Below are 27,914 nucleotides of genomic sequence, written 5' to 3'. Positions count from 1 at the left end.
TAATTAGTTGCAGATGTAGTAGAGGACGCAAACGACACTAGTGTCGACATTTCGGTCGAGTGTCAGTTTCTTCATGTATACTTAGCATAAGAGGATGTTTCACCACCCACCCACACCAGGGTGGATTGCACCAACTTACTTTACCTATAAGTAACTTTAACTATAACAAAATGTCAAATGAACTGTTACAGTCAATAACGGACGCGATATTTGACGATAACCTTAACCGCGCAATTTCGCTTGGTTAAAAATAAAAGACAAGGGTCACATGGTTGCCATAACAAATTATTTCTTCCTGTCAATTTGCATGGATATTTTATTTTTTATACTCTCAACCTCATTAACTTTAGCAACAGACATCTATCAAATTCTGTGGTCATTGTTAAAGTTAACCTTAACTTTGACCATAACTGTAATTATAACAACGCTTCTGGTGCAACCCACCCTAATGTGGAGTAGACCTTAAGCAAAATTGGAATCCCAGATACGGGAAAAATCAGAGCATTGTAAATAAAACTCTGTGCTGTTACGAGATGAAAATCAAAGAACAAGACACAAAGAACAACAAGACAGCTTAAGAATTTACACTTAGATCTTTAGCTCTATTAGAACTATGTTGAGTTCAATTTTCAGTGCTTTGCATTTTGAAGCCGGATAGACAATATAAATATCATAATTTATAACAATTTGATACATATTTTAAAGTGGAGTAAAATATTCTAACATCCAATATATTTCTTAAATTGTCATGTGATACTGCATACTATATGATATACATTATATTATATGACAATGACAACAATAATGATTAAGAAAATATTCAAATCACGCTTATATTATGTTGCCGTCTTTATTCGTCAAGCGGCTTTCCAAACACATCAGACAGAGACGGCCATACGATTAGCTCAATAGCTTAAATGTGGTGTAAATATTTTTTCTTAATTTAGGGGTCTAAATGCCGAACTCAGAGAAATTTTATTATGATTTAACTTCAATGATGTTCTACTTATACAGATCTGTTACGTCCATACTATTCCGGCTTAAATCTCTTCCGAACAATTTTCAAATTCAAAATTGCAAACATTGACAAATTTGACAGATAAGTGAAACAAAAGATACGAAAAATCATTTACATAAAAGAGACAGTTCTATTTTTAAACATCGAATCGTATCGCTGTCTCTTTCTTCGCCTGAGCTATGACGAAAATTCGATTTTTTCCAGATTGTTAGAAAAAAATAATTGAAAATGTAAATAATCGAGGTATTTGTTGCAATCAAGACATGTGGTAAGAGATTCCATGTATTTTGTTTTTTTTTGAGTCATAATAATTGGTACCGTACATTTTCGAAACGCGTACGACATCATTTTCAATTTATGTAGGTAAGACAAGACGCGACACGTTCGTGACTGCGCTCGATGCAGACTAAACAACAGACGGCCCAATTGGGCCGTATTTGAATCTTCAAGCGCGCGCGGTAGTAACATATCTGCTTTGAGTATTTCATCATTGTTTAACTTCAACATAATAAAGAGTTTGACAAATAATGTAATGTGATAAAGCATTTATGTCAAATTTTTTAATTAATTACATTTAAATGTTCGTCTCTGAGTGCGTCAGTTAGTTATTAAAACGTTTCGCATTATGAAAATTGTAAAGTCAGAAAATAATCGTGAAAAATACACTCTTTAGGACACAGAGTAGTTCTATAGGCACATATTACTCGTTTTTCAAATTCAGCGACTAATATGCTATTTATTAGCAAGCCAGTAATGGTGGAATAGTCGGTAGTAATGTAGTTTTTAACCGACTTCCAAAAAGGAGGAGGTTATATGTTCGGCTGTGGAGTTTTTTTTAAAATTATAAACTGAAATATAGATTGGGCGAAACGTTTTAACGTAACTTTAATCATTACATATTTTACAGCAGCCATACTTGACTTCGAGTATTATAAAGTAGTATATTTTCGCCGGTATTAAATAACCGTAAAAAATAAAAAACAAATTTCACAAATAACTATCATAAGTTAGCGTATTAAGGTACTATGCAGCACGCGCGACGCATGCCGATATAATAGTTTAATGCCCCATATAACGAACACGCTATTATTGGCCCCAGCGTTCACAATACTCAAGGCCTGTTTCACCACTTCCTGATAAGTGCGGGATACGCTATCCACAACTTATCTGACAGATAGAGGATGCAGTACCTGTCAAATAAGTTGTGGATAGCCTATGCTATCCGGCACTTATCAGTAAGTGGTGAAACAGCCTCTTAAAAACTTTTCAATGGCAATAGGATTTGCAAACAAAATTCTGCGGTGCCAACAGTAGGATGCCTGCCAATGATGGGGTAGTTTTCACTTATTCATAGAGGAGATATTGTCACGGGTCGCGGTCGCGAAGGATCGAAAGGCATTTAACGCACTCAGAGACATTTAATGATTACATTAAGGGTAAGTTTAATTAAACGTATGGTGCATGTCAATCTTTAGCATAGTGAAATCATTAAATCTCCCTGAGTTGGGAACCTAGACATTCAGTGAAAACCTAAGTTAAGATGGTGTAAATTCAGATAATAGGCGAGTGCGTGGAACGCGGCGCGGGTGTCGAACTGTAGGACGCGTAGAAGACCCGTAGGACCGCCGGTATCGAACTGTGGGAAGCGTAGAAGTCCCGTAGGACCGCGGGTGTGTAACTGTAGAAAGGGACCGTGCTCGGGACCGCTTTCTACGTCCCGGCGTCAACGGGCCTGGGCTATGAGACGCTGGCACTGTGCCAGTAGGTACCTGAAAATATGAAAAAAAAAATGTAAAAGAAAGAAAACTAAAGTTAAGATCCTAAAATAAGGGCTTTTCTTCTGTCACGCGAATTTCCATCAGCGCGCAGAAATGGTCCGCACGTGTCCGCATGAAAGGAAAATCATCTATGAAATGTTAGGATGCAGATGAGTGGTTTCTGACAAAGGGTATTTGCCTCTACGAGGCTCTTACCCCTTGCCATCCACCACTCCATGTGTCTCTTGGCCGCCCCACTGAGTTGCCTTCTTCTTTTAGAGACGGTAGCACCATCTCCAGCCTGAGAAGAGGAAGCAGAGGCGCTAGTTGTGTGGACGCCAGACACGGTAGTGTCCTCCGCTCCGACAAACTCAGACTATAAACGGTCCTCGGCTACGCCAACTTCCATCGCCTCCATGAAGCACAGAGCTTCAGATGATCAATTTTCGTGATCATGTGAAGATGGATGTCATCCAACAATGAATATTGTCACGTACATGAAAGTCACATTCCGCCCATGACAGGAAAAGGGCCCAAGGTGGGATTTCACCAGGCAAACTCAAAACTTCGTTTTATAAAACTTAGTTCTCATTGAACGCGTTCACGCGGTGACGTAAATCTCGTTCTGTTTCAAAAATGGATTTCACGCGATTATTTTACATGTTTTCATCATTTTAAAGCCATTTCACGTTAATTTAACTACAAAATAGCAGGAAACAATACATACATAACCAAATGCATGTGTCGAAACTGTCATCTTGACATTTCTTTTGTCTATGTTTTTCGTTCCGCCATGACATGACACTGACAGGGCTTGAACGGGTTTTATGACGTTAAACTTAGGACTTTGGGCGTTCAGAAGATAAAACTAGGATTTGCTGTGAACGCGTTTAGTTTATGTTGGTGAAATGCAATTCGATGTTATAATCGCGTTTATACGATTAGAACCGGTATAGTGTGCAATGAACGCGTTCCATTTCTTTGGTGAAATCGCCCCTAAGATGTTCAAGTTACCTCCGCTGCGGCTCGTCGTAGAGCAGTATGAGTTTGCCGGCCGCCGAGCTCGGGAACATGCCGAGGACTTTCCGCTTGGCGGTCGGCACGTACACCCCCTTCGCCGTCGCCGTCGGCACGTCCGGCAGCTCCGACCACAGGTATGACCACACGATCTGTGATACGACAATGAAAAATATCTATATATCTAAATGGAATTTCAAATGTGTTAGTCGCGCTAAAACTCGAATACGGCTGATGCGATTGGGCTGATTTTAGTCTTAAAATATTCGTAGAAGTCCAGGGAAGGTTTTAAAGTGACACGAAGTTCACCGGGACAGCTTGTATTATATAAAAATGGATTTCCAATAATTGTGTTAGTAACGCTTTAACTCGATAACGGCCGAATCGATTATTAGCATAATCGATTCGGCCGTTATCGAGTATTTTAGTCTTAAAATAATCCTTGAAGTACTTACCACAGGGCCAGACTGACGTTGTATGAAGCGTCCACAGATATTATTATTATTCACACCGTGCAGGATTGTGCCGTGTGAACTTACTCTACGTCTCTATACTAAATGAACGTGTAAAGTAGAGCAAACTGTACCTGCCACCCGCCGAAGACCGTGTTCCGCTCGAGGTAGAGCAGCCGTTTGTCCGTGCACAGCGCCGCCTCGCGCCCCGCCACCGTCCACACGTGCGCCTCGTACGTGTCCGTCGACACGAACTTGCCCTATACGTTACAGAAAAAATAATATATTTTTTAAATTATATTATTAAACGCTACAAAATGATGTATTTCCAAATAAGGTCAGACACTAAGACTGGCCATAGACGGACGGCAAGTTGCAGTCGGGAGTCGGGACCGAATCTCTATAAGAGCGGTCGCGTTGAACGACTGCTCTGACCGCTCAAGAACTGCTTGAGCATTCCGTGTATTGCGGATATGAAATTAGTATGAAAACTGCAGATCGCTATGCGGCAACCGCATTTTGCAGTCGGTTTCGGCTGAAAAATCCGGTCCGTCCGTCGATCCGGGCCGGTCCGTCTATGGCCGGCCTTAGCGTCACTGACTACTGTACATTTTTTAAAATCTTTTTTTATGAGGCTTTTAACACTAAGTGTTAATATAAGCCTCATAGGTGAACACAGTGTTTCCTACACAAGTGACAGATCCAGACAATAGTATAATTTGGTCGCATCTGGGGACAACGGCTCCGAAAGTTAAAGTAAGTAAAGTTGATCCGTCCATTGTGCAGGCAACCAAAGTCTGTACCTTCACCCTACTTGTACCCACAGACATAGATCAAGATAGATACCGCATGTCCCTTCATTTGTATGAAAACGAGCGTGCCACTTTCTTCCTACGTACTGTGACGTACCGATGATAAGAAACGTGTCCATTATCCAGGCCAACGTTTCTATTCGAATTTCTATAGCTCAATACGGCACTGTTAGGCATTTAGGCATTTTTAAAATTCCGATTGACGTCCGATTCTGATATCAGACTAAAGAACAGACTTTCGAAAGACTCGGAACGCGATATACCACGCGAAGTACTTACAGTCTTACATACACATGCGGTATCTATCTTGATCTATGTCTGTGCTTGTACATACCTTACCTTACTTATACACAAAGTACTGTACCTTTTCCAGTTCAGAGAGCAGTTTGTATCCCTCGGCCTGTGACCTCGAGTAGGGTCTTACTCCGGAGTCGGGCTGCAGGTAGCGCGCCGCACGGCGCTTCGTCACCTCCTCAGATAAGTCCGCAGCCCTGAACAACAAGCTTAAGTTAACCCGTCAATCCCCAAGCGGCACCCGGCTGTCGCATAACAATTGAAAATCTATTGTGTCTGCGATTTTCGCGATCGAGGTAAATTTAAGAACTTTTTACCATACCAGTAGTATCGATTTTTGTCCTTTTCTGTCAACTTATCAAAATAAAAAAAATATAATGACTATAACTATGTTATAAAAGATTTAAAAACTGAAAAGCTTCTATGCAACTTCAAGATTTTTGTATTAACATGTAGGATTTTATATTTTTTTAAATTAGTAAAGAAGTCTGTACAAATTTGTTAAATTCAAATCATTGTGAAGTTACTATACAGCTATAATGGTTATTACTTCACAATGTTTAAACTCAAAAGGATATTCCAGTTCACTTACCTTTTTGTCACATAGTAATATTGTTACTACATTAAAAATTTATACAATCTAAACACAAACATAAAAGCATCTAGGTACATTATATTAGCCAAAACCTTCAAAGATGTTTTGGCTACAAGCAAAATAATATTTTGATGAAATTGACCGAAGAAAGCTGTAAGTCAATTGAAACATTACAATATGGTTTCATTGCCTTCAGTTTAGCTACGCGCCAAAATATCCTTGTGAGGTTGTATTTCATGCAAGCATTATTGACACCGTCTTAATAACATACAACTCAAGCACCGTTACATACTTTTTCTCTAAACCGCAAAAGTACTACTTCAAAACGCATTATGCTGTAACATTTTATTTAATATTCTAATCTAATCTACTGTGATTCCTTTCCACTATTAATGATGACTGGGAAGTATATAGTTCAAATGAAACGCCCGATTTTGAAAATTATGAGTGTGAATTTAATTTGCCTAGCACTACCCACGACCACTAGCCAATTTGGTCAACGATGCTGCTAGTTTTAATTTTACCACTAAGAAAAATAATAGTTTTAATAACTTTTCTATCTACATATTGCCACATTTTTTTTAGATAAAGGGGAAAATATCATTCCATTTATACTATAAGCTTATGAAAAGACGACGAGTATTACCGCCTACATCGTATCATTAATTACAATTCACGAAACGATTTAACGTTCATCATCCATATTTAACTTTACTTACGGCCTGTTTCATCACTTCCTGATAAGGCTATCCACCAATTAACTTGACAGATCAAGTATGGAGAATCTATCAAAAAAGTTGTGAATAGCCTATTAGGCACTTTATCAGAAAGTGGCGGAACAGGCCCTAAATATTATAAATGCGAAAGTGTGCATGTCTGTCTGTCTGTCTGTCTGTTACCTCTTCACGCCCAAACGGCTGAACCGATTTTGCTGAAATTTGGTATGCAGATACTTTGAGTCCCGGGAAAGGACATAGGAAACTTTTTATCCCGGAAAATTGAACGGTTCCCGCGCTATAAACGAATTTGGCGTAAGTTGCGGGCGTCATCTAGTATAGTGTAAACTAGCAGCATCGGCCACACTAAAGAACCTCGTGACGACTGCGAGTAGGAGCGACGTGCAGTCGACGAGGCCGGCTAGGGGGCGGATCAAGAGGCCCGCGGCGCCCCGCCCGAGCCCCGCAGCCACGCCCCCCGCGACCGCGTACGCCCCGCCCCCCGCCATAGCCCCCCGCAGCGGCTGCGTCACTACGCCGCTCACTCCCTCCACGACGCCCTATACGCATAGTGCGATAAAACTTTCTTCTCTAAGTAATAAGACAGGGTACAACCTAACCTTGCACGCTACCTCGCTCGGTCGGAAGCTCTTTCTTTTTTTATATAAAATAAGGGGGCAAACGAGCAAACGGGTTACCTGATGGATAACTACCGTTGCCTAAGGACACTCGTAACATCAGAGAAGCGCGTTGCCGGCCTTTTAAGAGGGAATACGCTCTCTTCTTGAAGGTTTGTAGGTAGTATTGGTCCGGAAATACGGCTGGTGACAGTTCATTCCAGAGTTTTACAGTGCGCAGCAGAAAGAAAACGCACGGAAGAAGACATAATCTCTTTAGTGTTATTATTTTCAGCAATATTCTGCGAGTTAAACCTCAACCTGTAAGTAGATAGTGGTTGAAAACCTCTGAGGTTTTCAACTTGCATGGTGTTGATAGGACTTGCAAGAATTTGTTAACATTATAGCTTGTGTGGTGGTGGTGTTTGCAGGTTCTTGCATGCGAGTGTACGAATGGACAGTGTGGGAGAGGGAGGTGCTGTACGCATGCCTGTGCCTATGGATTTCTGCAAAGTAACGCCTGATTCTATTTTATTCTCTTCTTACTGCGTTTTGTACAGGGTACAACCTGACAGAGTATGCTATCTCGCTCGGTCAGAAGATCTTCCTTTTCGGCCGCCACGCATATTGCCAAAAATTAGTAGGGGGCTAACGTTTGGAGGTGGCACTCTGATCGTCCATTTAAATTAACAGCATTAGAGAGAAACGACAATACACGATGCACCGGTGCCTTAGAGCCGGGACACATAAACACGATACGACGTCGTGTCATACCACGTTTCACGATGCGACGTCGTGTCGTGGGAATCCACGACGAGCATCGTCAAAAACTACGACGCGACGTCGTAATGTGCCACGATACACGGCACGACGTCGCGTCGTAGAAACTTACGTAGAAATTCAAAGAAGACGCATCGTGACGCGTCGCACGACGTCGCGTCGTAGAAATTCAAAGATGACATCGTGAGTTTCTACGACGCGACACGACACGACGTTTTTTACGATGCTCGTCGTGGATTCCCACGACACGACGTGGCATCGTGAAACGACGCCGCGTCGTGGTACGACACGACGTCGTGTCGTGTTTATGTGTCCCGGCCGTTAGACACGCCTAGACAACTGCGACCACTGTTTCAGGTTGGTCAACGATAGGCGCGGTGCGATTTTTTTGCCGCGATTAATCTTCATCTACTCAATAAACATTGCACATGCCTACAATTTAAAATCAACATTACATAATATAAATTACAAAAATAAAGACGATTAATAAATACACCATAAAAATCAATACGTGCAAGTGTTAATTACAAGGAAAAAGACTCCATAACCCTGAATTGGATATACCAGCGTAAGAAGATAAACTGCCGCACTCAGAGACGATTAATACATTATTTTACTGTAATTAAATGAAGATTTTTACCCAAGCCTCAACACGCATAATTGTCTGTCAAACTCTTCATTTTAACGTTAAGGGGGCGACTAACCCTAAAGTTTCGATTTTATAATTCATTTTTATAGTTGAAAATAAGCCTCGAATTATTTCATTTTCTAAAATTAGGTACTACATTATATTTCCGAGAATTCGATCTGAGCAAAAACACGATATCTTAAAATTTTCTCGATTGAAAAAAATCACAAAGATACATCTAATTTTCACGAATTTTTTATTTATTGCCATAACCGTGCATTGAACTAAATTAATTATAATACTAAGTTAAACATAATACTAATGTATACAATGTGTTAAAATATTAAGTAATATTTTAACACATTGTATACAATTCCATCTTTGAGAGATCGACCTAGCGGATTTTTAAAATGTTGTATATTTATCGAGTTATTGAGAAAAAACTAATTTGGCGATGAATCCGCGTCGTCCTTTTTCACCTGGCATTTTTGATTTTTGGGGTTAGTCGCCCTCTTAAACACCATTAAAATGTATCTGAGTACGACTGATAAATGCACAATAATATACATGCAAATGTTAGTCACAAATTCCATCACCGACGAAGCCATGCGTATCACCTCTTAACGGCATCAAAGGAGCCCGAGGCGAAGTCCACTACTCCAGCGGTGGGGCGCGCGAATAGCCCTACGGCGCCCATGCCGAGACCCTTAAAGAACCCTTCAACTCCCTCGTCCCTGGCGCCCTCTATCGGCTTAGTGAACACGCCGGTCACGCCGTCTACTACACCCTGTTTGTGATTTAAAAAGTTTTATGAGCCGGAGGAACTTTCCGATCCGAAGTGCGCCACTCGCGAGTCGCGACTGACAAAGAACCACATAAAATGCCACTTTATGGCGTAGACTATAGGTATCATTTTCTACTGACATGTGTGTGGCGAATTTTATGGGGAAACGCTGCCGACATTAATACAATATTTGTGCTGCAGAAGCGAGCCATACGCTCTATTTATAAAATGTCTTCTTTTGAATCTCTGAGAGATAAATTTAAAGAAATTGGTATTCTAACTGTTGCTTCTCAATACATTTTGGATAATGTAATATATGTTAGAAAAAATATAAGTAAATTTATAGCTAAAAGTGACATTCATTGTAGGAACACCAGAAATAAGCACAAGCTGGATTTGCCGATGATCAGACTTAGTAAAGTTAGTAAATCGTTTAAAGGTCCATGTATACGCCTGTACAATAAAATCCCGATCGAAAAACGTTCAAAATTTTTCGATTAATAAATTTAAAAAAGTAGTCAAAGAACGTTTGTGTGCCAAAGCCTATTATTAGGTCAATGATTTCATAAACGATGACACATCTTGGGAGTAGGATGGCTCCTTGCAAGGCTACTTCTACACTATTATATTATGACTTACAATTATGTATGGATGTTGACATTGTATAATTTTAAGTTACAATTGTAAATTTTATTTTAAAAAGATTAATTTTTTTTTTCACTTTTTTAGTAAAAAGTGGGACCCCGTGCGAGTTTCTTACGCCGGTTCTTCTCGCCGGGATAGTTCCCGAACCGGTGGTAGGCACCATTAGCATCAACGTTCTGAAAGTATTTGTTACAAATCTATTCGGAAATAAAACTATTTTTATTTTATTTATATTTTATTATAATTGGCGAGCCATGCTGCCGCGTGTGGCGTAGAGTAAAATGAAACCTACAACCATAAAGAGGCATTTTACTTGAATTTTTGTCGGTCGCGGTCGCTCGCGGCAATAATAAGTTACCGTTACATCTCACGGCTGAGACAAAAGTTTTGGCTGTTTTACAAGACATACAGTAGTTAATGGTGATTGGTGACAAACAGCTGATAGCAAAGTCTTAATATTAGATCCATTTGAGTAACCTTCTTGGTACCCCTGGCGCCCTCTATCAGCTTAGAAAACACGCCCGTGACACACTGTTTGTGATTGAAAAAGTTCGATCTGGATCGTCTAGCAAGACAACGCAAGTTACAAGGACGCTTTACGTTCAGGGCCCGTACCACGAAACGGTTTTGAGACTCAAACAATTGGACGAGAATGCCACGTCCTGCTCTAACAACGTCATTGCCCGTTTGTTAGAGTAGGACGCAACATTCTCGTACGATTGTTTGAGTCTCAAAACCGTTTCGTGGTACGGGCCCAGACCACAACTATAGATTTTAATATTTTTTTTACTACTTTAAAGGTTAGAAGTATAGATTTAGGGGATACAGGGTCAGATGTTCTAGTAATAGCGCTGCGCGTCTTTTGGGTACAAAGTATCCTCTCTTATTTATACAATATTGCGATGTATGCATAATTCTATACATATACATGTAAATAAAATTGGAGAAAATTGGATTGTTTGTTTGTTATATTGAAAGAACTGTTTTTACTATTTGCATTTTTTGCACCAAAACAACAAATTTTTACAATTTTTGTCTGTATGTCTGTCTGTCTGTTTGTTCCGGCTTATCTCTGAAACGGCTGGAGCTATTTTGTCGGGACTTTTTTTGGTAAATAGCTGATGTAGTGAGGTACCGTACTTTTTAACCGACTTCCAAAAAGGAGAAGGTTATATTTTACTTTTTTCATATTTGTCTGCGGGCTATTCATCCATCATTCATAAGAAATAAAAATGGAATAGCACTCCACTCAAAAGTTTTGAAGGTTTAATTCTATTTGCGAGTTTCTTACACCGGTCCTTCTCGCCGGTTTATTTCCCGAATCGGTAGTCCACATATAGATGTTCATAATAATAATTGTTGTTGTTGTGTCAATTTTTAAACCGAATTCGATAAAATATTCTTAAGTAGAGATTATGAACGTAATATGATACGTACCATAACGAGACCCTTTCCACTGCGCGCTAGACCTTCTTGTAAGTTGGCGGGCGGTTTGTTGATGTTGTCACGTCGCCGCCGCTGGTATTCCTGTAAACGTTTAAAATACAATTAAATGAAACAAGAATTAAGGAGTTGGTCATTTCAAGTCACCTTAAGATATGGTAATTGGTATGCCTACAATAACTTATAACACCTTGACAATATACCAATAATATTATATAATATTATCTTGTCGTATCTACCTTTCTTCTGATTAATTTCGTTGCGGGTCCCAAAACAGATTTAGCTTGTCCCTCGGGCACCCCTGAGATCATATAAAAGGGTTTTCGTGGTTGGTTACCACTGTTGATTCTGACGACACAGGAGTTGCAGTGGTGGAAATGTGTGGTGGGCCATTTGCCCGTAAAAAATACCTTGTCGAAGGAGAGCGCGGCCAGGCCGTGTCCCATGGCGCCGGTGATGCGCGACACGGCACCCGCCGCCCCGCCCACCGTGTGCCCCACCAGCGAGCGCACGCCCAGCATCAGACCCTCCGCGAACTCGCCCGGACCTTGGATCGCGCCCTGATAACATAATACACATTAAAGACGTGACCACACTTACAGCCGCAGTCAGTAATCCTCATACATTATCTGTCAAACTCAGGTTAATCATAAAAATGTCTCTGGGTGCGGCAGTAAGCGACATAACGCTGCAGCCTCGCGACGCGACATTTCAGGGGCCGTACCACGAAACCGTTTTGAGGCTCAAACAATCGTACGAGAATGCCGCGTCCTACTCTAACAAACGAGAAATTACGATGTTAGAGCAGGACGCGGCATTCTCAGCCGATTGTTTGAGTCTCAAAACGGTAGGTCTACTACGAAACCTTTTTGAGACTCAAACAATCGGACGAGAATGCCGCGTCCTGCTCTAACAACGTCATTTCACGTTTGTTAGAGTAGGACGAAACATTTTCGTACGATTGTTTGAGTAAAAAAACCTTTTCGAGGTACGGGCCCGGTTTCGTAGTAGGCCTATTGGTTCCCTAGCTCGTTTCGTGTTGTGTTACACTTTTGCCGCGTAGTGCGGCTTAGCTCATATGATTTGATATAAAGATCGAATATTTGGAAGTGACGTGTCGCGTCTCTTCACTGCAACGTAGTGGTTTCACTGGTGCTGCGTTGCGAGGAAAGCGTTTATTTAAGCTATTGCAATAGCTTTTATCGTGGGCTTAGAGCGTGGCGACCGAATCAAGAAATTTCGTAACGAAAATAACTTATCAACCCCCGTTCGTTACGAAACAGTACCGGCACAGCGGTTGCTCCACCGCTGTGCCAATCAGTGCGGTGTTGCCGTGCACCGTTTAACGTGTTTGTGTGCATGCGACTAGACGTGCGCGAATTGTAATTGCGTAAGTTGATAAAAAATGCTATGCAATAGCTTTACCGCGGCAGTCCCCGAGTGCCGCACATATTTTTTGTTGCTTCATTTGCCTGACATCGCTAGGCGCAGCAATTCTGTAGGATTTTAATAACTCAATCCTACGCAGCTCTGTTAAAAACGCAATCTAAGAGCCACGCTCAGAGATATTTAATGTTAACTTAAAAATAAATATTTGATGTGCTTTTTTAATTAGAGTTAACTTAAGAAGGGACATCAAACTCAAAGGCAGACGTTGAGATACTATTATGCTCTGTCAATTTGCGTATTGGAACGAAGTTCCTTATCGCGCGTTGCGAATGGGGGCTAGACGGAAAAAGCTGTAACGACACTTTTTGACTGACACTTATTTAGTCCCTGCGAAGTAGAGGCAGAGGGCGTTGATGGGGCGATGACGTCAACTAGCAGGAAATTAAAAATTCTACCATTCCTCTATGGCTGGATGTTTTTTTTATAACTTCGTTCCATCCGGGTGTCACTTGACACCTCAAGTTTTTTTAATGTCTATGGTTAAAAAAACTCACCTGAATCGGCTCGTAGAACAGATCTTCGACGCCTTTCTTCAAGCCTATGACCAGGCCGTACGGGTTGCCGATCACGTCCAGCCCGAGAACCAACACGTATAACTGCTTCAGAGCCTGCATCAACAATCAAGATCATTTATTCACAGACTAGATGACACCCGGAATTCTGTTGTGACAAAATTCGTTTATCGCGTGAGATGTACTTTTCCGGGATAAAAAGTATCCCATGTCCTCAAAGTTTATACTCCGTACCAAATTTCAACAAAATCGTTTCAGCGGTTTAGGCGTGAAGAGGCAACAGACAGACAGACAGACACACTTTCGCATTTATAATATCAGTAAGAATATGGATAGTAATGTAATAATGTAAATAGTAGTAGTATGGTAGTCAAAAGGGTAACAAAGGTTATAATAGTTCTTACATATCCGATATACAGAGAATTAAAATATTATGAAGCGCTACTAGAGATTCATAAATTAATTAGATATTTTCATTAAGTACATTGTATACAAAAGTGTTTATACCTGCCCCGTGTAGTGGCTGCTCACTTGGCTGATTAGCTCCTTCTGAGACAAGAACTCGTACTTCCTCTCGTAGTATGACAGCCTGCAAGACGATTAAGTATAACCATGGAGCCAATTTAGTCTTATGTTGATATGACAGTCTGAAAGGTGAAGATTCTGAAAGGTATAACCATCAACCATAGTTTTACACGTCACGATCAGACGTGTGCATTTTCTGCGGGCGCAGGATCATCTTCCGTGTTTTCCCAAACGCTACAGCAGAAAACGCGCAGGAAACACGCAAACACACGTCAACGGTCAAACGTTGTTCAAATACCAGTAGATTCTGTACAACTTTAAGATCGTTTAGCAAAAAAATGGAAACGCATAATGTTCGATTTTTGATTTCTTTGCGGGGCATGCTGTCAGTAGATTAGTTATTAAACGGGTCGTTATTGGTAAGTCGCGATTCGACTGCGACACGTTATTGGAAGATACTGTACACAAGCACGTATGAGCCTCTTCAGTTTCGCCGAGCGATCTTAAGGTATCATTCCGGTCTTTGCTGGGGCTAACCGCGACTGACAAAAATTCAAATAAAATACCACTTTATAAATAGGCTAGGTATATGTTAGTAATACTTACTTGAACACGACGTCGTTCATGTCGGTCAGCGTGACGCCTATACTCTGCAGCACGGTGCCGATGAACGACGGCAGCTGCGTCGCTCCGCCCAGCGAGAATGACACGTGCACCTAATAAGCAAAAGATAAGTTAACAACGTATATATTACAATAATCGTCACCCGGTACGTTAGTATAATAAAAATATTATGATAACGAGCTTTTGCCCGCGGCTTCGCTCGCGTTAAGAAGTATTATTATATGAAAACTTTCATCCCCTATTTGAATCCCTTGGGGTTGGAATTTATCAAAATCCTTTCTTAGCGGATGCCTACGTCATAACATCTACCTGCATGCCAAATTTCAGCCCGCTCCGTCCAGTGGTTTGGGCTGTGCGTTGATAGATCACTATGTCAATCAGTCAGTCACCTTTGAGTTTTATATATATAGATATGAAGATATGATGTATCAATTGAAAATTAGTTCTGTATTATAAAATACAGGTCTAATTCTCAATTACCAATAATCGTTACAGTGAAACAGAAATACGAGAAATGAACCCAAAGCTGAGAGGTGAGGGTTATAACTTATAACTTTATAAGCAACATATTATTATTACCTTTTTTTATGTAGTCAGTAAACATCATAATTACATTACATAATTATTTTCTACAACCTAATGACATTGCATAATCTTGGAATAAATAAAAAAACTAATAGTATACCAACATATTTCCAAGCGTTTACCTTTAGCGGCGACAAATGTAGGTCATCGTAGAAGTTTTTAAGATCGGACGCTGCGCCAATGGCCGCGAGCGCCTCCAGAGGTTGCCCGGCTTTCTCCAAGTCTTGTTGGAACGCGTCCAGCTGCAAAATTGGGCTCCAATAATCTCCTTGTGACAAATAAACAGACAGACACAAGTTTGTAATATCAGTTTTGATCATCGTAAGGACGGGGCGTTACATAAAAGCAGAAAGGGAGAACAAAAGAATATGTAAGTGGATTGGTACCCTAGAAAGTAATGTGACATTGGAATGAAAATTAGCTTTTGCAGAGCTGCAAACTGATCTGTCAACATGATGAACAAACTGTCTGATTTGGCAGCAGATTTGGAACATTCGGTTATATCGACATTAGACCATGTTAATTGTGTTATGTTATAGACGACCTCTGTGGCTCAGTGGTGAGCGCGTTGGTAGCTCAAGCCAGGGGTCGCGGGTTCGAATCCCGCCGACGGAACAAAAAGATTTTCAAAGTTCCTGGGTCATGGATGTGTATTAAATATGTGTATCATATAATAAAAATCTTAAATATATGTATAGTATAAAAAGTATTAAATATATATCCGTTGTCTGGTACCTGTAACACAAGTCCTTCAGGTACTTAGCACGGGGCCAGACTGACGTGGTGTGAAGCGTCCATAGATATTATTATGAAAGTATTCTTCCCTGGCGTATCTGATCAATCATCACCTAAAGTTTTCATGCCAAGACATCGCTAGCCGCTAACGCCTCCGTGGTCCAGTGGTTTAGAGCGTGGCTCTTGACTCGGGGGTCGCGGGTTCGATTCCCGCGTTGGAAACATGTTATTTATAAGTTTGGTTAAAACAATGCAGGCTGATCACCTGTTTGTCTAACAAGAAAGATGATTCATGCGTCGGATGGCCATGTAAAAAATTGGTCCTGCGCCTGATCTTTCGCCAGTCGTGTCGGTCCTCCGTCCAACTGAGTTATGAGAGTAAAAGGAATAGAGAGTGCTCTTTTGTACTGCGCACACACTGGGGCACTATAAAATTACTCCTACGTAACTAGCCTGGTTTCAATGAAACCGGCCACCGTCACCGAAACCGGTGTGGGAGTTATTATTATGTCTACTTACCGCCTCCTGCTCTGTGAGTTGTTTCTGGGGGAACATGTCAAGTATGGCATTAATGAAGCCCATGTCGACCTTCACGTGGAACTCCTGGACTAGCAGCTTGTAGTACTTGTACTGGCGGACCTTGCTGTGCTCCATCATACGCTCGACTATAGACAGCTCGATGAACGGCTTTATGCCTGAAATGTGCAGTGCTTAACCTCAATTTAATATAGCACACGTAACTCAAACAAACCAATAAACTCTTTTCCCTTTACTTATAAAATATTGACACATTAAATAACTATTTAAGGTATCTTTTTGGCATATTGGAAATGCCATTATATTATGACACATACAAGCAAACATTGCATATTTACACGCAAAATATTGTTGGAACGAAGTTCATTATCGCACGTTGCGAAAGGGAGCTAGACGGAAAAAAAATTGCTATATTATGTAGTTGTAAGCCGCGCGGCGTGCGCGTGTTTCTCTGTCTGTCTGTCTGTGTCTCTCTCTCTCTCTCTATCACAGAAAGCAACTTTGTTCCATCCGGGTGTCCCTTGACAACCTTCAAGTTTTATTTCTTAATAAATGTGACTTCGGCATATGTATATGTGACTTCGGCATATGTATATGTGTGTGTGTGTGTGTGTGTGTGTGTGTGTGTGTGTGTGTGTGTGTGTGTGTGTGTGTATGTGCGCACGCACCGCTGGGGTCGGCAGCGGCGAGCGAGCGCGGCGGCGGCACAGGCGCGAGCACCACGGGGAAGGTCGGCAGCGGCAGTTGCTGGTCTATCTGTAGTCTATGTAGTCGCGCGTGAATGCGACGTGAGTGGGCGGTGAGTCCGAGCGACGCCCAAAGCCCCGCTTCCGCCGTGCGCCGCAGGAGACGACCGGACGGACGCAGGATGCGCATCTCGTCGAAGTTCACCTGATTTATAGAATGAATATAAAAATATAATATGTAAAAGTGCCAAATGAAGCGATATCAAAATATTTAACCATCGTATAAACTAGTAATTATTATTATATAACTAACAAGTTACCTCTGTTTTGTCAGTGAGTGCGACGACGGGCGAAACATCCTCTTTCACCATTTTTTCAGTGATATACTTTTGGTACGCCTCCTCAAGTTCCAAACGTTTTGCTCCATCTATCTTTTTGTATCGGCGACTACCCATTTTACACTGCTCCCATATAATTCCAGAGCTAAAATAAAATACATTTTGTTACAGTGCAGTATGTAAAATGATATATAATCGAAACCTTTGGTTTTAAGATTATTATATTTTGGTACCTGTTGCCTTCTTATTCATTAATACAAAGAATGAAAGAAGAGATTATATGAAATGTAACGATTAACATACAGAGGCGTTGGACGCCCGCTTCGCTAGCCAGCAAACGAGTCAGCCGTTTCTCGGGCCTCTTTAAAGATTTCCATAATGTCGAGTCATATTTATTGCTTGGCCTATTTTCACCTAATAATATTCAGGGCGTCCTCGGTCACATACACACTATGCGCCACTCACCTGGATATCGACATGTACAGTATCTCCTGGTGCTGGACGTCGTCGACGAGGGACAGGCCGAGGCCGTGCATGGCGAGCACGAGCTCCGTGTCGACGCACTCCGCCTCGCCCACCGTGTGCGCGCCGCTCGCCAGCAGGGCGTCCTCGGTCAGCAACAACACGCGCTGTAAGCCGTCCAGGAACGACACCCACCACACGTGCACTTGCTGCGATATTCTGAAGTATTTCATCACGTTAGTAGATAATTTAAAATCTAAGCCATACAAATAAAAGCTAGTGCTCACTTTAGACACAGACTATTGCTATATAAAATATTTAATTATAGTTTGTGCGTTTTATGATGATATGCGTGACACATTACAATTGACAATAGTAGGGAAGTTACCTAACAAAAATTAATCGATAGTTTAAAAATATCGAATCACTTCGTAAAGGAATTGCAATCGAAATTATCGATTTCGTACTGAAATTTCAGTGGTGCCGGCGATTTAAGATGGCCGCCCTTTTTTATCGATTTGATTTCGATTCAACAGAGTCAATCTCTATTGACATAAGTTCCGTTTCATGCATATGATATTTTTCAAATGTTTTCGTAACAATAATTTTATACTCCTATTTCTCAGTTAATAGTTATAATTTTTATTAATAAGTTAGCATTTAGCATCTTTTCATTTTTATTCATTTACAATTATAGGAAACATTTGTTTTTGTAGATGGAATATAATTTATTACATTTTGATTTTTTTTTGTTTTCTTGTAAAAGTAACCCGTAGCAAGGAACATGAAAACTGTCACCCATATCATCTTAAGACGCACAAACTATAGTTGTGCCCTTTTTTGACTATTTTGAAGGGTTTATTTTTGTTTTTACTTTTTCGTACTGGATAAGGTTTAGAATAAATAATAATAATTGTGTACACTAACATTTTAGCTATTTGCGAAAAATTTTAAATGGTTTGTAAATTACAATCAAAATAGTTAATTTGTAATATAGTTCTTGCAATCTACGAGCGCGCGTAGCCTTTATTTGTAGTTGTAATTGTAAATAGACATTTTCGTTAGTGTGCGTACCTGACGGATCAGTCAGTAGCGAGCGAGCCATGTATGCGTGTATAGATATGGTCACTCACACAACTAAGGGCGCCGCGCGCTCGTAGATTGCAAGATCTGTAATAGCTTTAAGTCTTACGAAAAAATAAAAAGTTATTCAAACAGCATTTCAGTCTGATAATAATAAGTTGAAAAGTCGTATAACTTACACAAATTCCCCCATGCCGTCCTTGCGTAGATCGTTTTCATACTCCTTTTTCTTGTGGCCCTCCATAATGAGAATTCGTGGCCCCGCGGGGTTGTCCCACGTGAACAACATGCGATTCATCGGTGCTAAATTCCTGTAAAGGGTTTAAGATAGGTTGCGCATAATTTATTTTATGGACTTATAATTTAAAGCGATTTTCATTCTGGCATATTATATTTTGTGAATTTTTTTGGTGGACATATTATTATCATCCATACTCTAATATAAATGCGGAAGTGTGTCTGTCTGTTACCTATTCACGCCCAAACCGCTGAACTGATTGTTGATGATGATGAAAGTTCACGCGCGATAAACAAATTTTGGCGCAACGGAGTTACGGACGTTATACAGGGTGCCATTAAACTTTCCTGCCAAATTTTGATATGTTGATCCTTGTTAAAAATAAAAATACACGTATTTTTTCTTTTATAATCACTTAGTACTAAAATGTTGAGAAATAGCTTCCGAAAGTTATCCTAAAAACAGTACAATTAATGGACACGACGCATCGGCCGCGCGTGACATGCCCCCGCGCGCGCGCCTGCCCCCGCGTAACCCTCGCTCATTCCCCCGCGCTGCGAGTGACCGTTCTGCAACGATTTTAAATGGGATAAAATATGTCATTGAAAAAAAAAATAACAACCAATTTTTTTAGTTTAATGAACTCTCCTAATGATACCTAAGCCCTGGAAAAAATTTGGCAGGAAGGTTTAAAAAACTATACAGGGTGCACCTGTATAGTTTTTTAATTAAAGAAAAAAATATAATGTCATACTTGACATTGACGTTCTCCTTCTCATATAACGTGATCGTGTGCGGCGTGCAGTTGACGATGAGCGCAGGGGCGTGGCCGGGGCGGTACTGCCGCACGGTGACGTACGTCCCGCCCTCGCTGAGCTGAGTCTCAACGTGTAAGCCACCGTACTGTCGAAGGTAACATAATATACTGGATTTTTAACCTCCGACAAAAAAGAGGGGTGTTATAAGTTTGACGTGTCTGTCTGTCTGTGTGTCTGTGTGTGTATCTGTCCGTGGCATCGTAGCATCCAAACGGGTGGACCGATTTTGATCTAGTTTTTTTTTTGTTTAAAAGCTGACATGATCGAGAGTGTTCTAAGCTATAATTCATCATCATCAGCCTGCTCAGTGCTGGACAATCAGGATTTATCTGGTTCATGAAAGGCCGTTAGGAACTTGTTGTCGTTTGATTGTCTTATATTTCATTCTAGTTCGTGACATTTGTGAGTATACAATATAAATAAGTTGACCTTGTGCTGCAGCATCACCTGGTAATCAATAGGATATCCAACTCCTCGCCAACTTAGAGCAGCGGTTTCGTGTTTGGGCTTATTTTAATTGCGACAACCAGTAAGATGTAGATAGACAGTAAATATTTACATGCTGCTGCTGTAGCATCACCTGGATTCTATACCTAGGAACCGAGCTTCGTATGAACCCAAAGTGGAGGTTTCATGTTTGGGCTCATATTAACGGCCTCATTGAAAAGAACATTGATAGATGGTAATCATGAGAATATGATTATTCTGCACTAAAACCAACACAAGTTTAAAAAGTATGAAATAAAATTAAATTAAGAAATTTAAAAAAACCCCCGCCAAAAAACTTTAAAAAGAAATGAAATTGTTTGAAAAATTATTTGAACTTAAAGGCAGTAAATATTATTTCATTTCTTTTTAAAGTTGTTTGGCGGGCGTTTTTTAAAATTTCTTAATTTAAACAGTACCTCTGGCTTACAAATTATTAGCAAGCGAATTAAAGCCTTATTACTGCCTCAGTTCGCTTTTATGAGTAGCGTAGTGATCAAAATGGCAAAGCACTAACTTGGTTGTTGAAAAAAAAACAATACAAATTAAATGAACGATTATTTGTAAAAGTAGCGTACTGCTCAAAATGCCAGGCACATCAGATTAGAAAAAAAAGATATTATTATGTTATAGGGTCATGGTGACCGTCGCAACATGTTGTTACGCCTCAGACGCCAATCGCCATACACTAGCACTCACCTGGTTGTTCAGCTTGAGGCAGACGCTGTGCTGCTCGGTGTAGAGGAAGGGCGCGGCGTGCTCGGTGGAGCCGGCAACGCGCAGCAGCAGCAGCTTGTCCTCCTTCTCTACCATCGGCCACAGGGGGGCGCTCGTGTTCTGTTCCACCTATGGCACAGAAGATGTTATGTATATTAGACAATTTTACTTTTTTTTTGTTTAATAAATGTAATTTATTGTTGTGATTAATAATAATTAATCGAAAACTCTAATGTTTATATTATGTAAATTGTACAAAGTACAATAATGTATTAGGTTAACTGCTGAGTGAGAGCTTTGTGTCAGCAGTTTACATTTATTAACATTGTTACATTTTACTTAATAAATCAGTGTAAGAACAGCACTCATTGGATTTGGTTGTTTCATTCCATCCCTATCTATCTGTAGAAACACTACATAAATAAAGAAGATAAAAACAATTTGAACTTGTGAAACAAAAAACAATAAAAGAGTAAGTACATTAAGACGTCATTACTATAATTTGCCATAGATTTTCTTAGCCAAAATACTTTTGGGATAAATACGTGCATATTCTAAGTCGCGTAAACCTAAAAAGTTGTTTCTTCTTTCTTTCATAATTAACTTCACCTTTTAATTGATAAAAATACGCCAAGAATGTGTATAGGAAAACACGGGCTTCTTAAGCCGGTATAAATAGTCAGTACTCAATATGCATCTCGGTCTCAAGACATGGTTCAGGCTCTGTGATTGGTTGGCTGTCAAAATTTGGACCAATCACAGAACCGAACCGCGTCTTGAGACCGGGTCGCATCTTAATTAAGTACTATTTATACAGGCCTTAAAGTAGCGTCTCTAAGACTGCTCTTACCTCTCTCCACGGGTCAGCAGAGCGATGCAACTCCTGGTATTGGATGGCGAACGGGCACTCGTTGATGATGAGGAAGAAGGGCGTGAATATCACCATCTTGGTCAAGCTGTTGAACGTCAGCTGATTCGTCACTGCCACCTACAACGGGGATGAAAATGTTTAAAACAAGAAATGTTTTAAGTGCCTAACTAAAACTCAAGTGATCTTCTGTCTCACTCGTATAACAATAACTCGTTATGTTCCATCTTGCTCTATCGCATTATAGTCGCGTCGGTGTCAAAATAACTACTTTTAAACATAATAGCATCTTTTCACGTTGGACCATGATAGACAACTGGTCCCATGACTACGAAGGGTTTATAGCACACATACGATGGCTCCTATTTATGTATCCGGAACTGGCCACTTACAAGAACAATATTTAAAAAGTAATTACAACATTTGAAAATATAACTCCAGTGGCGTTACGGCATTCGTACGTATCAGTCGCGTCCTAAGTTATTTACGTATTATTAAGTGCAACGATAACACTGCTCTCGTTGCACCCGGTAACTCGGTAACAAACCGGTTTGCCGGCGCGAGCCGCGCTTATCTATTGATGACGGACGATTCAAATAAACATGTTTCTGAACAATTAAGCTATACCGATATAATATTGTGTGACAATGATATAAATGAACTTGAAATGGTGGACGAGAAATTACAAATTGAGCGAGAAGAGAACCTAATACAATCCGAAATGAAAGCGAAGGAGGAGACAGAAAGTTATACAAGACCAATGAAGCGAGACATACACTCAGTAGATACTGATTGGAGTATAGTAGAAAATAGGAAAGAAAAGAGGAGAAAGGAGGAGAAAATACAAATATATATTTCGTGCAAAGACGGAATGCCTAAACAATTGGCGTTGGCGAAGTTGTTAAAAAAAGAGGAAATAAATATAAAAGATATTGCAAATATTAAATATATCAATAAATATAAAATACGTATAGATTTTTTGAGTGATTTGAGTGTCTCTAAGTTGGAGTCGAATGAGTCACTTATAAATCAGGGATGGAGGTTTTATAGGGCTTACGAAAAAAGCTATTCATATGGAGTTATCAGGGATATAGATATGGAGACTTCGGACGATGACATATATAAGAATATAACCTGCCCAAATGGGATTCAGATAATGTCTGCTCGGCGACTCAATAAACGCGATTTTGTTTCTTCTGATCATCCGTGGCTTCCGTGCGAGTCGGTTCGACTGTGTTTTAGGGGGTCAAATGTTCCAGCGTTTGTTTATTTAGACGAGTTACGTATAAAAGTATATCCATACGTATTCCCAGTGACACAATGTCTAAAATGCTGGAAATTCGGTCATCTCACAAGATTATGTACATCTAAGTCGGTAGTGTGCCCAAAATGTGGAGACAATCATGTCAATTGCGAGACCAGCACATTCAGATGCATCAATTGTAGCGGAAGACACATGGCATTGTATAGAAATTGTCCTGCTTATGTCAGAGAGAAGAAGTTGAGAGATATTATGGCCGAGTTCAATTGCACGTATCGAAAGGCCTTAGATATGTACCCGGTCAGCGAGAATACAAGCTCTGAATTGCATGATAACCAGAAACCAAACTCTGAAGAGGCTTTGCCGGTGATACACGAAGACGTAACTCCTTCTACTTCATCTTCGGCCACACCGAGAATGTCTAATGCAAATGTACTCAAAACTACAGCGACTATACATAATTCCGAGTCCCCAAAAAAATTTGCCCGACCGAAAAATAAGGGAAAGAAGTCTAAGATCGAGTTTACGGACGTAACCAAGATGGAGTTGGATTTGGATGAAATTCAAGACGGAAGCAACGATGCCGGTCTTTCTAACGAGGAATGCTCGGAACCAAATGTTAATAAAAATCAGCGTGAAGTGCACTTTTCTGAACTGTTGTCTAGGCTTCAGGAAATATTTTTTTTAAAAGGTCAATCTTTTCAACAAAAGATTAAAAATATTATTAAGTGTTGTGTCGAATGGTTGGTTTTAGTTGTGGTTGACAGTGTATCAGCAGATTGGCCCGTGTTGAATCAAATAGTGGATTATTTTAAAAATGGATAGAAAATTTTATTGTGAAAAGCTTAGCATTATGCAGTGGAACTCCCAAAGTTTGCGCCCTAAATTAATTTGTTTAGAAAACTTCCTTGTCCAAGAAAGAATTCATATAGCTGTTATTTGTGAAACATGGTTACATCCGCAGAGTTTCCTAAAGGTAAGTGGCTACAATATTTTTCGAAAGGACCGAGATGATAGTTACGGTGGTGTGGCTATTCTGGTGCATGCCTCAATTAAATGTCAATCTCTTAACGTACAACTTAGAAATTCTCGAATCGAGGTAGTAGGTATAAAATTATTCAATGTTTTAGACATAGATAGTATAATGTCAGTTTATTGTCCGCCTTCTGTTAACACGACACAGTCGGATTGGGAAGATTTATTTTCGTTTAGATCAACAAAAAACTTAATTTTGGGTGATTTTAACGGCCACCACGTGAGTTGGTCGTATAAGTCAGATAGCCGTGGATGTCAAATTTTTGACGCCCTTCTGGATAGTCAATATGTCGTTATAAACAGTGGTTCGTCTACTCGGATCAATCCGGTAGGCGGATCACAGAAGTCAGCTCCAGATATTTCGATAGTCTCTTCAGATGTGGCTTTAAAATTTCATTGGAAAACTTTGAATGAATCGCTAGGAAGCGATCATTTAATTATAAAACTATCTTTAAATATTTTGGACTCGTGTTTTAAAAATTTTAATACTTTACGAAGAAATTTTAAAAACGCTAACTGGGATTCATATACTGTTCTATTGTCTGAGCTTTTCACAAATTTCACTTTTTTGCATGATAATTTACAAGATACATACGATAATTTTGTTGATATTTTAAATACAGCGGCTAATAAATATATACCCTTCATAAAAGTTAATCCAAACCCGACTAGTAATTTTTCGCCAAAACCTTACTGGAATATGACACTGTCTAAATGCGTAGCAGAACGTAGATTAGCCCTTTCAAGGTTTAGACGGAACCCGACCCCACAAAATTTTGATATTCTGCAGGAAAAAAATCGCATTTCCCAGAGACTCATTCGAAATGCTAAGAGTATGGCGTGGCGATCGTTCTGTTCTTCGCTAAATGAAACCTCGTCTTTGAATGATATTTGGAAAAAAATGCAATGGTTGAAGGGTTACAGAGTAGCTAGAAATCACGTAGATATTAGTAAAGCCGATCAACTGTTACATAACTTGAGTCCAGACTACGTAATGCCTGCGGAGCCTACTTTTGTGTCCAAAAATTCTACGCTTAATAAACAAATTATTATGCAGGAATTACACAGAGCGATTCGGCCTAAAGATACATCACCGGGACACGATAATATTTCATATTCGATGATAAGTCATCTCCCAGATATCGGTAAACAGATATTGCTTGTACTCTATAATAATTTCTTTTCGCGTGGTTTTGTACCTATACAATGGCGAGATGTAACTATCGTGCCGATACCTAAGCCGGGTCGAGACCCTAATGAACCATCGTCGCTTAGACCCATATCTATGATATCCTGTATCTGCAAAGTTTTTCATTCCATTCTAATGTACAGGTTAGAATGGTTTATCGAAAAACATCATTTATTATCAGAGAATACTACCGGTTTTCGTAAGTGTCGTTCGACATTGGATAATTTGAGTAATTTCGTTATGAATATTGAGATTGGTTTTTTAAAAAGGGAATCAACTATTGCTTGTTTTATTGACATTAATGACGCGTATAATAATTTAGATATAAACAGTTTACTGCATATTATGGATCAGCTGGGGTTGGGAGATGTAATGTGTCGATATTTTTGGAATTATCTTAAAGAAAGATGTCTTAAAATTAATGTTAATGGTCAAATTTTATGTCGTAGTACAGGTCGAGGTTTGCCACAGGGGGACCCAGCGTCGCCACTCCTGTTTAATATCGCGACTATTTTTATATGTAGGAAAATTTATAATGTAAATAGATCCCAATACGCGGATGATTTTGTATTATTTTTGACAGACAGTAATATAAATCGGGCCTCTGAAAATTTGCAAATGGCGTTAAATACTTTAATAAAGTTATTAGGAGATTTAGGTTTGGACATTTCTACGACAAAAAGTAAAGTATGCCTTTTCAAAAGAGGTTATAAGCGCGAAGACATCGTTCTAACTGTTAATAATACTAGATTGCCCGTTGTTGATAATTTTAAATATTTAGGTCTATGGCTCGATCGATCGTTGAGATGGGCTAAACATTTGAATGAATTACGGGATAAAATTTCAAAAATAATTAATGTCTTTAAAATTATTGTAGGGTCAAACTGGGGTGTACATCCTATCCATATTAGGCGTTTATACATGTCACTAATTAGAAGTCGGTTGGATTACGCTTGTTTTTTGTATGACAATGCGAGTAAAACCCATCTGTCTAAGTTAGATAAAATTCAAAATCAATTATTAAGACTTATCGGTGGTTTTGTAAAATGTACTGCAATTCATGTTATGGAAAACGAGTTACATCTTCAACCTTTGTTTATTCGCAGGTATTATTTGGCAGGTAAATATTGGCTCAAGGCAAAATCTTTACAAAATAATACAATAATTCCTTTATTGAATGAAATACAAGATCTCAATAATAATTTTAGAAACCCTACTTCTAGAGGTAGGAAAAAACCTCTATTAGTTACGATTAATGAATCCTTTAACACGATTGCAGTACATTCAAGTGCTCAGCTAGAAATGTACACACTAAGTACGTGGGTCAGTTATATAAATGTTTCTAAATTCATTAAGCCTAATCTTGATATAGTTAAGAAGTCAAAAAAATCTTACAATTGTCATTCGCTCAATCAAATTTGTGCTACATTTATAAGCGAAAAATTTTCTAATTTCTATAAAATATACACAGACGGATCGAAAGATCGATACAGGGTCGGAGCCGCGTTTCTCGATGCTATTACGAATTTCTCTTTGAAGGTAAATATTAAATCGAATATAAACATTATGAACGCTGAACTTATAGCAATTTCGGAAGCCCTAACTTACATTGATTCTTTAAAATATACTGGACAATACGTAATATTAACGGACTCGAGAAGCGCCCTCCAACACTTGTCCAGATGCTCCAGAACTATAAGAGGAGTACCTATAGCTTACACTGTACTGACTCAGTTATGTAATCTTGATAGTGCAGGTAAACATGTGGTATTGCAGTGGATTCCGGCTCATATTGGCTTGATCGAGAACGAAAGCGTCGATAGATTAGCCAAAGAAGCTTTGGTCGATGGTAATGAATTTGATTGTGCTCCTTTTTACACGGATCTTTTACATCTCGTGAGGACGAGATGTAATAAAATGTGGTCGGAATATTTTGATGTGACGTCTCTCACGAAGGGTATTTGGTATAAAACCATCCAACCTAATATCTCGGCAGTACCGTGGATCGATCAGGCCAATATGAGCAGGTCGGAGATTGTAATGGCCCTTCGACTCCGTTCGGGGCACATCCCGTTAAACAGTTTTGCATTTCTTATGGGTAAAGTGGAGTCACCGAATTGTTGTTTATGTGACAAAGTGGAAGATGTGCATTACGTGTTGTCGGAGTGTGTCCGGAACGAGGTCGAAAGTACACAATTTTTATCTTTT

At 39.7% G+C, this 27,914-nt stretch overlaps 1 protein-coding gene across 3 annotated transcripts in view; it reads right to left on the bottom strand.

Moving 5' to 3' along the window:
- Positions 1 to 1,577: 1,577 nt before the first annotated feature.
- The window catches only part of LOC121727360 (vacuolar protein sorting-associated protein 13), an 88,068-nt gene continuing 61,731 nt past the window's right edge, over positions 1,578 to 27,914 (bottom strand). For all 3 annotated transcript variants that reach the window (XM_042115149.1, XM_042115148.1, XM_042115150.1), the window contains 19 exons: positions 22,204 to 22,341; positions 21,336 to 21,482; positions 20,087 to 20,235; positions 19,274 to 19,405; positions 18,015 to 18,230; positions 17,532 to 17,694; positions 17,194 to 17,416; positions 16,508 to 16,683; positions 15,376 to 15,495; positions 14,651 to 14,760; positions 14,027 to 14,108; positions 13,502 to 13,615; positions 11,969 to 12,118; positions 11,553 to 11,642; positions 9,304 to 9,473; positions 5,421 to 5,547; positions 4,379 to 4,504; positions 3,790 to 3,944; positions 1,578 to 2,787 (listed from right to left, as the gene is read on the bottom strand). In XM_042115149.1, the coding sequence (XP_041971083.1) occupies positions 2,742 to 2,787; positions 3,790 to 3,944; positions 4,379 to 4,504; positions 5,421 to 5,547; positions 9,304 to 9,473; positions 11,553 to 11,642; positions 11,969 to 12,118; positions 13,502 to 13,615; positions 14,027 to 14,108; positions 14,651 to 14,760; positions 15,376 to 15,495; positions 16,508 to 16,683; positions 17,194 to 17,416; positions 17,532 to 17,694; positions 18,015 to 18,230; positions 19,274 to 19,405; positions 20,087 to 20,235; positions 21,336 to 21,482; positions 22,204 to 22,341 (2,634 nt within the window). In that variant the 3' untranslated portion in view covers positions 1,578 to 2,741. The remainder of the gene's footprint in view (positions 2,788 to 3,789; positions 3,945 to 4,378; positions 4,505 to 5,420; positions 5,548 to 9,303; positions 9,474 to 11,552; positions 11,643 to 11,968; positions 12,119 to 13,501; positions 13,616 to 14,026; positions 14,109 to 14,650; positions 14,761 to 15,375; positions 15,496 to 16,507; positions 16,684 to 17,193; positions 17,417 to 17,531; positions 17,695 to 18,014; positions 18,231 to 19,273; positions 19,406 to 20,086; positions 20,236 to 21,335; positions 21,483 to 22,203; positions 22,342 to 27,914) is intronic.

This window comes from Aricia agestis, chromosome 5 (assembly GCF_905147365.1).
Source record: "Aricia agestis chromosome 5, ilAriAges1.1, whole genome shotgun sequence".
Classification (NCBI taxonomy): domain Eukaryota; kingdom Metazoa; phylum Arthropoda; class Insecta; order Lepidoptera; family Lycaenidae; genus Aricia; species Aricia agestis.
This window is presented reverse-complemented; position numbering and strand designations above follow the sequence as displayed.